The following is a 17,165-nucleotide window of genomic DNA, read 5'->3' as shown; positions in this document are numbered from 1 at the left end:
AATTTTAATTTTTATTTTTATTATGTGGAAGAAATAATTTATTAAAGAGAATTTAAATTAAAATATCTCTCTTATAAAAGATCTACAAAAGATTAAAGAAAGAGATTAGATCTCTTTCCTTATTTGTAGATTGGTGAGATATTTTATTTTCTCTCTAAAAATTATTCACATATTGTAAAATTAAAATTATAGAAATTTTCTTTTATCAACCATGAAGAGATTTTTGAAGAGAAATTTTAATTTTAAAATTTCTGGAGATAAATTAGGAAGTTTTAATTTGTTGATTGAAATTCTCCTAATTATTCTCTTGATTGTGGCCGGCCAATACATGGATTAAAAGGAAGTTTTATTTAATACTTCAAATTAATTCATGTCAAGAAAAATTAAGGAAATTTTATTGTAATTAAATTTCCTAATTTGCCTAGGCCAAGGAATATAAAAGAAGGGGTGAGGGTGCCTTCAAGAGATATAACATCTATTATTTTCTCTCCCTCTTTTGTTCCTTGGTGTGGCCGGCCATCCTCTCCCTCTCTTCCTCTTGTGGTGGCCGAACCTCTCTCTTCCCCTTGGAGCTCTTGTGGTGGCCGGATACTACTTGGAGAAGAAGAAGAAGAAGGAGAGAAAGCTAGCATCTCTTGGAGCTTGGTTAGTATTTTGGTTTTTCTCCTTGGTGAAGTTTTCCTTTGTGGCCGAACCTTGCTTGGAGGAGAAGAAGGTGGTTGGTGGTTTCTCATCTCGGTAGATCGTTGCCCACACAACGTCCGAGGTTAGAAGAGGAATACGGTAGAAGATCAAGAGGTTTTTTTACAAGGTATAACTAGTAATTTTTATTTCCGCATCATGCTAGTTATTTATGGAAATAATACCAAATACAAGAGGCATACGATTCTAGAGTTTCGAATTTGTTTTCGATATAGTGTTCTTTTGTTTTTCTTTTCCCTTGTGATTTGATTGTTCTTTTCGGTTAACCTAAAGTTATTTTAGGAAATTAAATATTAGCTTTCCATAAAAGGTTTTGTCTAGTCGGTGGTGGTTGCTCCCATATCCAAGAAGGCCATGTGCCTCGCCACGTCAGTACTGGGAACCAATTATGGAAATTAATATTTAATGGAATTAATAACTTAAGGTGATTTGGGTCGAACGTGTTAAGTTCCGCAGGAGACCCAAGTCAAAACCTAAAAGAACGAATAGATTAAGTTTTGGATCAAACGTGTTAAGTTCCGCAGGCGATCCAAAATTTAATTTAAAAGAACACATGGTAGCTAGGAAAAGGTTCAGACCTTTGTACAAAATTTTTGTACAGTGGAACCTCTAGGTTTTCCGGGTAGCAACCGACAACCCCTCCTTACCCCGACCCTCAAAACACATTTGTATACATTTAGGGGGGGAGTTTTCATGATGAAAACAAGGATGGATTGGTTGAGGAAGACTAAGTTGAGGTTTGGTTTCAATATTGAATTTTTGAACCTCAAAACTTCTAAATTTGAGTTTCCTATATATTTAGTGATTCCAAGTCATTGTTGGTGCAATGACAGAAGTTATAGGCATGTCTTTAGGGGGAGTTACTCTTTAAAGACATGAAAATTTATTTTTCATACACCTTGGAAGGTGGTTAACCTTCTTTTGTGAAAATGCTCAAGGTTGGGCATTTGAATACAATGGTGAGTGGATGATTTCATTGTTCAAGTAGTATATGCTCAAGGATGAGCATGTGATGGAAATGAAGGGTATGAGACCTTCATTTGCATTATATGTGAGTATACCAGGTGGTATATGCTCAAGGATGAGCGTTGAGAATATTGAAGGGTATGGGATCTTCATTATCGTGTTGTGAGCAACGAGTAAAGTTGTGAACAACGTTGAGTAACTCTTCAGGGGGAGAGTTTTTGATGTGTGCCAATAGGGGGAGAATGTAGGATTTAAGTTAGGCCTTCATTACCTAAGAGGGAGTTTGCCCTCTAGAAAAGGAGGAGAATGGAGGGAATCCTCATTTATATATTAGCATGAAGGAGGTTGAGGCTATGAGATTAGCCTAACTTAAAGGAAGTATTGTCAAACATCAAAAAGGAGGAGATTGTTGGTGCAATATTCCCTAGGTCAAGGTTGACCTGGTTGACTGAGCTTGAATTGGTTCAAGCTCGAGTCTTGATATTTGACAATATATGTAGACAATACATGGAGATTGCAGGTGCAATTGTTCATGTGGGGAGATTGTGAAGGAGAGTCAAGTAGGTCAAGGTTGACTGAATACTTGACTGGAAAATCCTGGTGAGTGAAGCCAGGTGAAAGTCCTAACTGGGAGGTTAGGCAGAGTGGAGAATCCTGGTGAGTGAAGCCAGGTGAAAGTCCTGGTGAGTGAAGCCAGACAGTTGTGAAAAGTCCTAGTGAATGAAGTTAGGCAGAAGAAAATCCTGGTGAGTGAAGACAGGTGAAAGACCTAGTGAGTGAAGTTAGGCAGTATGGAAAATCCTGGTGAGTGAAGCCAGGTGAAAGATGAAACGACCCGGCCCTCTTGGCCCATTTGGCGACCTCTCATGTCGTCAACCGTCGGCCCTTATGTCGTCGGCCCATTTGACGACCTCTAATGTCGTCGACCGACGACCCTTGGCCGTGCCGCTACTCACTAGGACTTTCCACCCCTGGTCAGTGGATTTTTACCTCCCCCAGGATTCGAACTCTAAACCTCCAGGCTTAAGTATTAGAGTTTATGAATCTTGGTAACCAAGTGAGATCATTAGAGGTCACCAAATGGGCTGACGACATAAGGGCCGACGGTCGCTGGCCAGTGGAATTTTGCCTCCCCCAGGATTCGAACTCTAAACCTCCAGGCTTAAGTATTAGAGTTTATGAATCCTGGTAACCAAGTGAGATCATCTCACTTGGTTACCAGGATTCATAAACTCTAATACTTAAGCCTGGAGGTTTAGAGTTCGAGATCATCTCACTTGGTTACCAGGATTCATAAACTCTAATACTTAAGCCTGGAGGTTTAGAGTTCGAATCCTGGGGGAGGCAAATATCCACTGACCAGGGGTGGAAAGTCCTAGTGAGTAACGACACGGCCAAGGGTCATCGGTCGATGACATGAGAGGTCGCCAAATGGGCCGACGGTCGACGACATGAGAGGTCGCCAAATGGGCCGCCAAATGGGCCAAGAGGGTCGGGTCGTTACAAAAGATCTAGTGAGTGAAGCTAGGTAAGTGAAAGTCCTGGTGAGTGAAGCCAGGCAGGGGAAAGTCCCGATGAGTGAAGATAGGCACGAGGAAATCCAGATGGGTCAAGGTTGACCAGACATCTGGTGAAAGTCCAAGTAGGTCAAAGGAATTGACCGGATACTTGACACGAGGAGAAAAATCCAAGTGGGTCAAATGGATTGACCGAACACTTGGTGAGGGAATCCTAGCAGGTCAAGGGTGATCATATCCTAGGCATGATGTACTAACAGGTCATGGTTGACCGGATGTTGATTTAGGGGACTTTGGATTTGGTTTTGGGCAAAAATCATGAGCTGGATCGATCAATCGATCGATTGGCTCATGCCCAATTGATCGGCTGATCGATTGGGTGAGTTCCCGTGACAAGCCTCCTCCCAATCGATCGGTGGATCGATTGGGAGAAGCTCGCGATCGCACAGAACAGCTCTGGATCGATCGGCGGATCGATTCAGAGCCTCCAATCGATTGCCCGATCGATTGGGAGCTGTGATTTCGTGTGATAAGCTCTGGATCGATCGACCGATCGATCCAGGAAATTCCCGAGAGCACAGAGGCGCTCTGGATCGATCAGTCGATCGATCCAAAACCTCCCTAATCGATTGGGAGCAATCTAATCGATTGGGATCCGATCGTTGGCGCAGATATTAGCCGTTGGCGAACGTTTCTTCGGTACTTCTTCGATTCCACTCCACGAGCGACACAAGTGATTTTATAGCTTCTCCACAGAGCTCTCACCGCCAGATCTTGAAGGTTCTTGGAGGCATTTCAAAGTCAAGAGGTGGATCTACAATAAGAAGAGGAAGCTAGGGTTAGGGTTTTCATTGCATATCTTGTAAGATATTTCTTGTATTTGTATTCCCTTGCTTTCTTCTTGTATTGAGAGTGTTGTAAGGCTTCTCCGCCTTCGGTAGTTACAGTAAAGGAGTGATTTCATAGTGGAGGGTGCGTGAGTGTGTGGATCCTTGGATTAGTCACCTCTTCTTGAAGTGGATACCAAGTAAATCCCTTGTGTTAGCGTTGTGTTGTTGTTTCTTGTATTTTCCGCTGCACATCGTCGAAAAAACAAAGCAACGAAGAGCACAAGATCGCGAAGAGCTATTCACCCCCACCCCCACCCCCCCTCTAGCTACATTTCGGTCCCAACAATGAATCCTTACAGACAACATGCCCTTCCAAGAATATACAAATGAAAGTGGTCAGGCTCCCGTGTAGAGACAATAAAGTCTAGGATTGTAGAACTATCTACTGCCAAAATAATTGTTGATTTAAGTCCATCGGATCTAGAGACACGTCTTCTCTCAAATGATTCCCTATAAGATGTTGTAGAGCATATAGATCAACAAATTATTGAGGGGTTTATATAATCAGTTTCTAAGGAAATTTCTAAACAAGTTCCTGAGCAATTTTTTGAATAGGCAGTTGAAGCTTAGGAATAAACTACAAAATGTGTTCAGGAGAAAGAGTCTTGTAAAATTTACCAAGCAAGAAGGGTAAAATTATTCATTTGGAGTATCTGGTTAAGGGCAATGTCTAGCTCATTGCAAAGATGGAGACCAAAATTAGTGAGTTAATTGATGTGATTAAAATCTGTGCGAGTGATTTAGAAATTACAATAGCTGCCAAGGATAAAATAATTAATGAAAAGGAAAAAATTATAGCCGTAAAAGATAAAATTATAGTAGAACAAGAGAAAAAAATTAAAGATCTTTAAAGTCAGTTGCTTACCAAAGATACAGAGGCATTACCTGCTAATTATCCAATAATAAGGGAAAAGAGGACTATTACAAAGAGAATCATACCCCCACCTGCAAAAGAGATTGAGGGAGTGACCGTGGCCAAAAGAATTAAAAAAAGTCAATTTCCAAGATGAACATGAGACACAGATGGTCAAGGGCAAAGGAGAGGAAATTATTGAGCATCTTGTTCAAGTTCAATAAGCCCCTGTCTCATCTGCGGATGTAGCTACCACATCTTCATGATTTAAACTCTTGCATACGCTTGTCAAACATAAATCCAAAATCATGAAGGTACAGTTTAGGTTGGTTAAATGTTTTATCTTTTATTCCTATATCACATATAATTACTCATGGAGAAAACTTTTGTCTATGTATTTGTTCAACAAGCAAAGTCATATTTTAAGAAAAATAAAGATGATTTGGTGGCAGAGGCGTTATTGAAACTAAGTTAGCTAAAGTGAGTCAAGTGTTCGTTGAGTTATATAGTTACTGTAATGCAAATATATGATAAATTATATTAATACTTCTATTATGAACACAAGGATAAATTACATTGAAATTATCTTCTTATTGTATTATCAAACAAACATTTCATAATGTTGAATAAAATCAGCCATGCATATTTAGAAGTTGATATAACACATATAATTTTTGTAATTGCTCCAATTGTAGCAGCAATATGCACTAGTATTGTAAAACATAATTTATGGACATGTTTTCTTTTTTATTTATGTAGGGCTACGACAAAGGCAATATGGTCCAACAGAATGATTTCATTGAATATGATATCTTTCATGACTATTTTTGATTGGACCGTAACCACAGATGGTGATTGTATAAATGCATATTTTGTAATCATTGTATAGGAAGTCAAAACCTCTGACATACCATATTGGTCATCTATATTTTGTGTTGCTGATTTTGTTGTAAGTATAACACCAACTGCTACTACCAAAAAAAATTTTCTCCATATAGTCCGCTTACAATGTTTATGTGTATACACAAGATTTGTTTGAAATGATGTCATATGAGGCATTTAGTCTATCAACAAACACTGATAATGATAAGCTAAACAAATATATATTTTGTCCATTAAATAACGCAGATGATCAATGACACCTATTGATTATATACCTCCAAGAAGCTCACTATATGCATTATAATTCCCTTGGAGCCTCAAAACTGTATACTTCTAAGTTTCAAAGTTATGTAAGTAGTTGCCATGTTGAAGAAATCAATACGTATAAGCTTTTAGTGTGTATTGCTTACAAACTTCATCCTAATGTAGGTGGACTTTTTTTTAATAATATGGGTCAATCTTACTATGATATATAGTATCTAGGGCTACATTTATTAATGTTAAGAGTAATTGACGTATCTACAATGACAGGTCCAACACAAATAAAATTGTAAGTATATGTTTATCCATGTTTTTTATACATCTCCATATTCCTGTTTACAATTAGATTATTAACAGTGTGAAAAAAAACTCTATCTTTCTGGTTAGATTGTGCATTTTTTATTATACAGTACACCAAGAGTTTAATGTACCGAAGACCAACAAATTTTTGGCAAGCTGGAATGAGAAAATTTAGTTTTCATGTTGGTCATAAAACTTTTACTAGCAAACACTAAATTACTAAAATGTTGGTATAAATTTATTGTAAAATTGATGTCAATTTAAGTTACCACATCATTTTTACCAAGGTGGTGTAAATGTTTTATAAAACTACTGTAAATGTATTGTCAAGCTGCTACAGGATGTAGTAGCTACTCTTGAGTAGCTACTACACAGTATAGTAGTTAATATCAAGTAGCTGTTATACCGTGTAGAAGCTACTCCCGAGTAGCTACTATAATATATAGCAGCTACTGCTAACGTTGTTGATGCTACTATATTCACGTTGTAGTAACTAATCGGTAGTAGTTGCTACAATGTGTAGCATCTTATCAGGAGTAGCTGCTATAAAGGACAAATAATCTACAAATTAACAGATGCCGCTATATTATGAAACTGACGTTGTAATCAAAATATGTTCTTATTGAAAATTTTTTATGAAGTGAAGGATCGAGAAAGTGCGATAGAAGGGGGGGGTGAATATCACTTTTTAAAAAACTCTTAACGTTTAAACCAAAGTAGTGCAGCGAAAAAATAAAAAACACGATTCGGTTACTTGTTTCGGAGCCTAGGTCAACTCCTACTCCAAGACCTGCGATCTTTGATCGCACCATTGTGCAATTCACTATAATTCTTCTTTTCAAAACCGACAGTAGATGAAAACTGAAGCTCGGCCAGCACTTGATTAAAGTAGTAGCTTTCTTGAAGACGAAACGCAGAGTAGCAGTACGAGCAGCTTTGCATAGAGATGAACTAGTGAATTGATTCGTTGCTGAGCCTCAGATCTCAAGCTCTTTTATAAGAATGGTCAACATTTGATCGACTGATCCTTGGGTTCAGTCGACCAAATTTGTTCCCTTCCTTCTTCGCTGAGATCTGATCCTCTGGCGTTAATGATGTTTAATGGTTCGGTCGACCAATCACCCTATTCGGTCGACCGAACTTTCGTCCTTCCCTTCTCACCGAGATTCACACTTAATATGCTTTTAATGCGATGATCATTTATTCGATCGATCCTCTGGTTCAGTCAACCGATCAGGCTAGCTTCCTTCTTTGCCTCAGCTCGATCTAATCTGTGCCACGTTTGCTTGTTTCGGTTGACAGATCCTCTATTTCGGTCAACCGATCCTCTATTTCGGTCGATCGATCAGGCTTTGATTGGGCTCTACTTTGTTCTGCTCTGGTCTGATTTCTGATTTGAGTCAGCCTGGTTTGGTCGATCGATTCCTGCGTTCAATCGACCGATAAGGTCGGATCTGTAAAACAGTATTAGACAACATAATCCTACAAAACAAAGATTAGCACAGTAATATTATATTTGATGCATAAGCAGTATTAAATAGTAGAACTATCTTGATCTCAACTTGGAAACCTTTCCGGTTTCTTTAGTTGGATCAGAGACCTTAGATTGTTCCTTTCAGGAACATGACCTCATTGTCGCTCCTCCAGTTTCTTACCTCAACCTACCTGCAAACTTTGATCCTCCAGACCTGTTTGGACTTTGCCGCTTAGCATTGGATCAGCCACCCAGGACTTTCCCTCGATCTTCGATCCTCTAAATCTATCGAGCTTCCCTGCCAAGTGCCAAGTCCTTTCGACCCACTTGGACTTTCCGCCTGGCTTCCACGATTTGCTATGTCTTTCATGCCTAGCCTTCAACTAGGACTTTCCCGGTTGAGTAAACAGTCTGCACACTCAGTCAACTTGTTAGATCATAACAAGACTTAACTGTGAACCTTTGACAACATCAAAACTTATGTTTAATTATAGTATAACCTGCACCAACAATCTCCCCCTTTTTGATTTTTGACAACCAAGGTTCATAGTTAAGTTAATATATGCAAACATATAAGTAAACAAGCATTTGTTTTTCACTTAACTCCCTCTGAGTTTAATAGCTCCCCCTAAATTCACTATCTCTCTCCCTTTAACACACATTAAAACTAGCTGAAACAATCAAATTTAAGTAAAATTAGATTTTGAAAACTAGGGTAAATACTCAAAAATATTAAAGCTATGAAAAAGTTTACAGATAATTAGCGTAAAAAATTGATAAAAGGAAATTTTGAAATTCTGAAAATTTAAATGAAGGATAAAATTTGAATAAGATTAGAAAATTTAGGTAAAGGCAAATTTTGAAAATTTATTAAGGAAAAATTGGAAAAATTTTGCTAAGTGAATAATTGAAAGATATTAGTAATGGAAAAATTCAAAAAGTTGATAAAGAATTTTTTTTTAAAAATTTGTAAAAATATATTTTGAAAATATTTGTAAAGGGAAAAATTTTGAAAAATTTATAAAGGAAAAAATTTTAAAATTTTGTAAAGTAAAGAATATAATTTGAAAATTTTTGTAAAGGCAAAATTTTGAAAAATTTATAAAGGAAAAAAATTTAAATTTTTTGAAGTAAAGTATTTGAAAAATATATTTTGAAAATTTTAGTAATAAGTTTGAAAAATTTTTAAAAAGAGAAAAAAAAATTGAAATTTGTGAAAGATTAAGTTTGAAGCTCCTCCTAAAATTGATAAGTACCTAAAAGTCCAGGCATGAGTTTTAAAAACTAGAAAAAAGAATCCTTATGATGAAATGTCCAACCTTAATACTTAGCTGACTACCACAAGATAGCAGCTTTAGATTCAGGTTGGTCAATTTGAGTATATCATTCTAACTAGTTTGTTACTAGTTAGATTACCCAAATTAATCAATATATTTTGTTTAAAGCCCATGTTTATAGTGATGCACTGACTTAAGCATCTAAAATCTTAAGCTAAGACCTAAGCATCTCACGCAATTCTAGGTTTTAAAATATACAGGCAAGGTATCTTACTATGCTTGTGAAATGCTAGCTGCTAAAACTATAAGAACATGTATTTCTACGGTAAGACCTAGGCTACTCAAAAAAGATAAAATATTTGGAAATTTGTTTTGAAAATAAAATTTGAAAAGGGGAATTTTGAAAATAGCTAAAAAAAAACTCTGTTTTGCAGGAAGACTAACATTTTACGAGGTCAGATTTTTACCTTGTTCGGTCGACTGAACATCCAGATCGGTCAACCAAACCCCTAACCAAACAGATCAGATTCTAGCTCATGGTGAAGTTTCGCCCAAGGGATCGATTGACCGAACCTCGGGGTCAGTCGACTAAACGATGTTCAGACTGGGTTGATCGGACCAGATAAGCCGAAGAGCATCTAGGGTTTGATCAACCAAACAACAGGATCAGTCGATCAAACAAAGATCTTATCCGGAGCGGCAACATCTGGACATAAAGTAGGGTGGATTCAACAGGTTCAGTCGACCAATTAAGGGGATCAATCGACCGATCAGTGTCAAGTCAAACAATGATCCCGAGATAAGTGGATCCGGATCACATCCAACTTGGCTATAAAAAGTGGCTCGACCAGTAGCTTCGAGATCATCAATTCATTGAGAACAACTTTAGCTCCTGTGCTCTTTCTAGAAACAATTTGACAATGCCCAAACGCTATTTCGACGATGATCACGCCAAAAGATTAAATTCTCTAAGTCATCGATAACAAGTTTCTTTTTATGCAATACTTGAATGTTTCAACTTTGTAATCTAAACTTGTAAAGATTTTTCGATACTATAGTGGATGCTCAACTAAAGCGAACAACGATTGTGGACCTTGGAGTAGGAGTCGTCACAGGCTCCAAACCAAGTAAATTCTTGGTACCCTTGTTCTTTGTTTCTTACTTTCTGCTGCTTATTTTGTGTTTTGTGAAAAATAAATGTGAAAGTCATGAGCGCTATTCACCCCCCCCCCTCTAGTGCAACGATCCTACAAGTGGATGCCATGAAAGGAATGACGAAGGTGGTGTAGGTAAGATGACATCATAGTTATGCTACTCGTAAAAGTATCATGAAAGGAAGAATGATGGAGAAAGTGAGAAGGCTCGCAAAAGAGTGATGATATGGAAGTGATAATGAGAAGCGTCAAGGCTGCTGTAAAATCCGGGAATAAGAGTATCAGGCGCCTATAGTTGCCCTTCTACCAAAGTCGGATTCTGCCTGTGTTCACAGGCCATGGTTTATAACAAGTATGAGTGGTCATTCTATGGAAGTGACAGATCAATGATCCGGAGTAGGTAGGTCTCCATTAATATTAATTGATGAGTCGTCATATATTAATTGGTGTCAGCTAGTTGCTACAACGTGGAGCAGGTAATATAAAATAGCTGCTATAACGTGGAGCAGCTATTGTAGGGTAGCTGTTACATTATGGAATTAGGTGCTATAACGTTGCAATAGTTAACCGTCGAATTAGCTGCTACAACGTTGTAGTAACTAATATTCCAAGTAGTTGCTACAACATTGTAGCAGCTAACATTCCAAGTAGCTGATACAATGTTGTAACAGATATATTAATGAATAGTTTAACACCTGAAACACCCAATAAAGTCAACATATGTTTTACTCTATATTAATTAAATAGATCATTTAGAATCATGTATAAACAATATATATTATTAATAGAAGGAATTACAACTTAAAATGAAAGACTTACTAAATAGTTACTGCACATTGTAGCAGCTACTTGGATATTTAATTGCTACAAGGTATTGTAGCTAATCGTTGAAGTAGCTGCTACGTGTAGCAGCTAACTGTCCAAGTGGCTGCAGGCGTCGACCTTATACATTTTTCTAATCTATAATTTAAAATGAAATGAATTACCATTGGTTATGAAATATGAGAATTGATGTTTGAGAAGTTCTCTGTAAATTATATAAGTAAAAACTGGTAAAAAAGCAGCTAGAGTTTGTGCATTGTAGGATATATCATAGCTAAAATGTATTGTACATAGTTGAAAATGGATAATAGAGTGGAAAGACTTACGATCGAGAAGGGAGAGGGGTGCTTCAAAACCAGCATTAACTTTGTGTTCAACGTGTAATTTGGGAAGCTTCAGCAAGCTCAAGAACAAGCTTCAGTTGTCAGCTATGTGCCTAAAAAGGAGCGAGTTGCGATGGAAGATGGCCACGAAGGAAGAGACAAGACAGAGAGTGTCAGGGAAATTTAAATTTAGAAAAATTTCTTTGCTACCATTTTTAATAACAGACGGAAAGGAAGAGAATAAAAGAAATATTTTTTATAAAGTAATCGAGCTTACAGTTGAATAAATTTCAATTAATTGTTTTTAAAAAAAACAATTTTGCTCCTGCCGTCGAGTCCACGCCAAGATCGGATTGAGCTTGACCATCAATTTTCATGCCGCCTTGCGTGCGCTTCCCGGTGGCATCTCCGGCCGGCGGCGCTCAATCGCAAGCTTTCCGCTCCCTTCCCTCTCCTCTCCGTTTTCTCACCGCTCAAATACATCTCCAGCCCAGATCGGATCAGAACCCAGTCAATGAGGATGAGGCGGGCATGGTGTTCGAAGGAGAAAGCATCGCCAATCGATCGTACTGGAGGAAGAAGATCCACTCGCTATGCGCAGTCCATGGAGACGTCGACGAGGCCCTCCGGCTTCTCGACCGTCTTCGCCTTCGCGGCTATCGCCCAGACTTCCTCAACCTTGCCAGCATCATCCACTCCCTTTGCGCCGCAGGCCGCTTCGAGGAGGCCCACCGCCGCCTTCTTCTTTCCACCGCTTCCGGTTGGCTCCCAGACGAACGCACGGCTAACGTCCTCATCGCCCGCCTCCTTGATGCCGCCACTCCGCATCTCACCCTCCAGGCCGTGGCCTGCCTCACGGACGCTAAACCCGCCTTCGTTCCCTCCCTCACCAACTACAATCGCCTCATCGACCAACTTTCCTCTCACTCTCAACCCGCCGAAGCCCACGGCATTCTGATCGACATGAGGAGCAGAGGCCGCCTGCCCAATACCGTTTCCTACACCGCCCTCATCCACGGCTTCGCCAGAATTGGAGAATTGGATCGTGCTCGACGGCTGTTTGACGAAATGAACGAAGCTGCCGTTCCTCCCAACTCTCTCACTTACAGCGTGTTGATCAAGGCGGTTCTCAGGAAGAGGAGATTCGAAGAGGGGAGGGACTTGATGGTGGAGCTTTGGAAGAAGATGGAGGAGGAGAGTGATCCATCGGCCAACAGTGCCGCATTTGCCAATTTGATTGACTGTTTGTGTCGAGAAGGATTGTTCAATGAAGTTTTCAGTATTGCCGAGGATATGCCGCAGGGGAAAACTGTGAGTGAGTTGTTTGCGTATGGGCAAATGATGGATTCACTCTGCAGGGCTGGAAAGTATCACGGGGCTTCACGAATCGTATACATAATGAGGAAGAGAGGATTTCTTCCCAGTATGGCTTCTTACAACTGCATTGTCCATGGTCTGAGCAAAGGAAGGGGTTGCATGAGGGCCTATCAGTTGTTCAAGGAGGGCATCGAGTTAGGCTATTCACCAACAGAGTCTACTTACAAAGTTATGGTCGAGGGTCTTTGCCAAGAAAAGGATGTTCACAAGGCCCAGGATGTTGCTGAGTTTATGCTGCAAAGAGAGGCTGTCGATAAGACAAGAATTTACAATATCTTGTTGAGTGCTTTGCGTCTTCTTGAGCATCCGAGTGAACAGTTGAATGTGCTTGTATCAATGCTGCAGAAGCAATGCCGACCAGACGTGGTGACTCTTAATATTGTGATCCATGGTTTCTGCAAGATTGGAAAAGTACACGAAGCAAAGAAGATACTCGATGATATGTTAAATGGTAAGTTTACTGAGCCTGATGTGGTTACATTTACTACGATTATCCATGGTTTCATGGATGTTGGTCAACCTGTAGAAGCCCTTAATGTATTGAACAAAATTATGCCAATATGCTGTTGTGCTCCTAATATTGTGACATATAATGCCATTCTTCATGGATTAACGAGGCTTCAAAAGGTCGATGAAGCTATGAAAATATTCCATGACATGTTAGGTAATGATATCACTGCTGACAGCACAACATACACCATACTGGTTGAAGGATTATGTAACATGGGACGACTCGAAGAGGTCAAGAAGTTTTGGGATGATATCATCTGGCCATCACAGATCCATGATGATTATGTTTATGGAGCTATCCTTAAAGGTCTATGCTCTTCAGGAAAATTTGAACAATCCTGTGATTTCTTATATGAATTAGTGGACTGTGGGCTTATTCCTGGGATTGTAAGCTATAACATTGTGATTGACTATGCTTGCAAGATGGGTCTGAAAAAGGAGGCTTATCAGATAGTGAAAGAGATGAAAAGGAATGGGACAAAACCAGATGCTGTAACTTGGAGAATTCTTGACAAGTTACATGATAAAAATGGCAAAGAATGTTGTATCAGTAATCTGGAATCTGAATTCAACACAGTTGCAGAGGAAGTAGAAATACCAGTAAAGCTTCAACATGATGTGAAATCGATCATACAGGAAGCAGAGTCCTACAATAATACTGGAAACCATGATAACCAATTGGAAGGCCTTGTAGATACATCCTTTTATAAACTACTTGAGGAGGATACTTGTGAGAATCAGAGAAATATAAAGCATACTGACTTGATCGGAGATGGTGAAGCTGAAAATTTTAGGCATTCAGAACAGAAAGAACCCCTTTCAAAGATTGCGAGGAGAATTTTTGGACTTCTCTAAGATATCAGGAATTTTAACAAATGACGAGAGGGGAGATTTAGAGCCTAATACAGAATTTGGACAGCATGAGCATGCAATTAACACAGATTCAACAAAAATGTAGTGCCACCGTAGCCAGAGCATAGTGGTGCAGTAAGGATCCCTTTGTTCCATGGAAGTTGGATCCTTATGCTTTAGAGAATATATTTCTAATGAATAATTTGCTGAGTGTTTTAGTATCTAATTTTGTAGAAAATTTATGAGCAATGGAAAATTCTTTTCCTGATCAATAGAAAATATGAGTTCCTCCTACACAAACACAATCAGTCCCTCCTCCCCTGGCTTGTTGATGTGTCTGATTTGTGATTGTCACAGATCTATGGAAGACATGTGTGCGTAACGGTGAGATATCTGATAGGATGTTTAATATGTCTCCTTCCTGTGCAATAACTTTACTATACATAATATCTACTAATTCATTTCTGTGCAACCTTACCCATTTGTAATTGTGTTTTACTTGAATGAAGTTGGTGTCTCCTTTATGAATAAGACATAGTGATTTGTTGTTGGAAAATTGATTTTCATAACTAATAAATGGAATATGAACATGGACAGTAGTCCGGTATGATCAAATAAAAGTATTGACTCGTACACAAGCTAAATTTATTGACAAGAATGTTAGAAGCAAACAATCTAATGCCGAAGATTTATGAGTATTTACAGTCAAAATGACCTGAGAGATAATCTCAGGCTGCCAGTAGGGGCTGGTTTCGATCGACCGTGAATTCCACCAAGCACTGGTGGTCACGGTGAACTGAGTGGCACCCAAATGCTACCACGGGCACTCTGTCAAGCAAAAGTTACACGACAGAGGAGGGGATCCGAGCCCTAGATTAATAATTGACCTTTGATCAAGCTTGATGTTTGATTAATATGTTTGATGGTGCTCAAGTAAAAAAGAGATATTATTAGAGGAGGAGATTGAGGAGATTGTTAGTGCAATCAACCTCGGATCAAGATTGACCAAGATTGTTTTGGGTGTCAATGGTTGATGGTTGAGTAAAAAGTCAAGTAGATAAAAGATGATCAGATACTTGTTAGTAAAGAAGTTCAAATGGGTTATCGTTGATCAAACATTTGATGGTCGAAATTCCAATAGGAAGTTGGCAAGGGCGAAGTTCAAATGGGTTATTGTTGCCTTTTGCCAGTTGAAAGTCCAACAGATAGTTAGCAAGGGTGAAATCCAAGTGGATCATGGTTGATCGAACACTGGCATAAGAAGTGAAGCCCAAGTGGGTCATGAAGTCTAAGGGAAGTCCAAATAAGTCAAGGAAAATTGAATGTTTAGCAATGGTGAAATCCTAGCGGGTTAAGATTAACCATATGTTAGGCATGAGATGTGAAGTCCAAATAGGTGAAGAAGGACAAGATGTTTGGCAATGGTGAAGTCTCAGCAAGTTCAGGTTAATCGAATATTAGACAAAGGAACTTTCAGTAGATTAAAGTTAACTAGATGCTAGACAAAGAAAATCTCGATATGTTGAGTAGATACTAGGGAAAATGAGATTTCATCCTTGGTAAGATTGAAATAGAGATATCAATCGACTGCTATGAGAACAACAATCAATTGATGGCATGAAATCACAAATTCATGGTTAAAGGGGGTTTTGGGCACTCCTAGAGTGTGAGCAATAGACTGTTGAGTGTTAGCAGTCTAATGATGAACCATAAACCATGAGTTCGAGATTTAAGGGGTTTAAGGTGTGATCAATGGACTACTGTACATTTTAATAGTCAATTATAGTCAACTATTGATATTGTTGGAGCAAGTAGAATATCTTTTATAGTCGATCTAGAAATACAATTGATCGTCAATAATTTATTGATGGTGAGAAGCAATCAACTACTATTGACCTGAATTGAGTCATTGGGTTGATAGAACAAAGCAACGTTTGAATCAATAGTGGAGCAATAGACTTATGATGACAAGCAGTTGACTATTAGGTGGATTTCAACCATGACTTGAAGCCTATAAAAGATTTTGAACGTCAATTTTTGAAGGTTTTGAGGGGAATCGTTGCTACATTTTAGACCTTTAAGAGGTAATCCAAAGTAACCAAAAGCGGTCAAAGCAAAGTTTCATTGGTGTAACTTTTTTAGTTCTATTGTATTTATTTTCATTTATATTTTTATCTTTGGCTTATATTGCTTTGTAAGTATAGGTTTATAAGAGGTTTCTTTGCATTTGGAAGATATCGAGTAAGTATAAGGCATAATGATCCTAGTGCTAGAATGCTAGGCCGTAGAGTAGGAACCGAGAGTTACGAACGTTGTAAAAATTAATGTGTTCTTGTGTTGTTTTGTTATGTATTGTTTTTATTTTCTCTACATAGTAACCTTTTGTAGATAAGCACAAGTTGACAAATGAAATCGAATGATGGAAGTGAATCATTATTCACCCCCTCTAGTGATGTCATAAGTCCCAAAAAGTGGCATTAGAGAAGGTTTGCGCTTGATTGGACTAACTGCCTTGAGAGTAGCTAGAGGAAGAAGAAGAGTGATTTTAAGCTCTCTAAAACCTAACAAGTGATATCAGAGCAAAATTTCTCTTCATTAGACTGTCCTCCATAAGAGAACAACTATGAAGGAAAAGGAAAAAGTTGCAATTTTGAAATAGATCTCGAAGACAGAGTAAGATACGACTGAGTACCTTCACCATTTGAAATGGAAAATTTTGAATATTGAAAATCATGGATGCAACATTTCATCATGATGGATAATTGAAGGATTTGAAGTCCTCAAGGATAGCAAAGGCTCCCTTTGAGAAGAACAAATAGACTGAAGAGTAAATTAAAAAATCATAGACAAATAGAACAGTAACACAAATGTTTATAAAATTTTTTCCTAACAATATATTGTGTAAGATAGGCGAATACTGGGATGCCAAGGGATTATGGACAGAGCTAATAAAGCTTTATGAAGAACCCTCATGATCACAAAAGGAGGATACGCTCAAAGAGGGA

At 38.5% G+C, this 17,165-nt stretch overlaps 1 protein-coding gene across 1 annotated transcript; it reads left to right on the top strand.

Annotated features, from left to right (window-relative positions):
• The first annotated feature begins 11,728 nt into the window (after positions 1-11,728).
• LOC122041963 (pentatricopeptide repeat-containing protein At3g18020-like) lies at positions 11,729-14,607 on the top strand. Its single transcript, XM_042601864.1, has one exon. It carries the CDS (start codon positions 11,797-11,799, stop codon positions 14,161-14,163), a length of 2,367 nt encoding a protein of 788 aa, XP_042457798.1. The 5' UTR covers positions 11,729-11,796; the 3' UTR covers positions 14,164-14,607.
• The last annotated feature ends 2,558 nt before the right edge of the window (positions 14,608-17,165 follow it).

This window comes from Zingiber officinale, chromosome 2A (genome assembly GCF_018446385.1).
Source record: "Zingiber officinale cultivar Zhangliang chromosome 2A, Zo_v1.1, whole genome shotgun sequence".
Lineage (NCBI taxonomy): Eukaryota > Viridiplantae > Streptophyta > Magnoliopsida > Zingiberales > Zingiberaceae > Zingiber > Zingiber officinale.
Note: the sequence above shows the minus strand (reverse complement) of the source record. Positions and strands in the feature narration are given on the sequence as shown.

What these genes read in the sequence shown, in the direction of transcription:
- LOC122041963 (XM_042601864.1), top strand. Translation starts at nt 11,797, where the DNA reads ATGCCGCCTTGCGTGCGCTTCCCGGTGGCATCTCCGGCCGGCGGCGCT.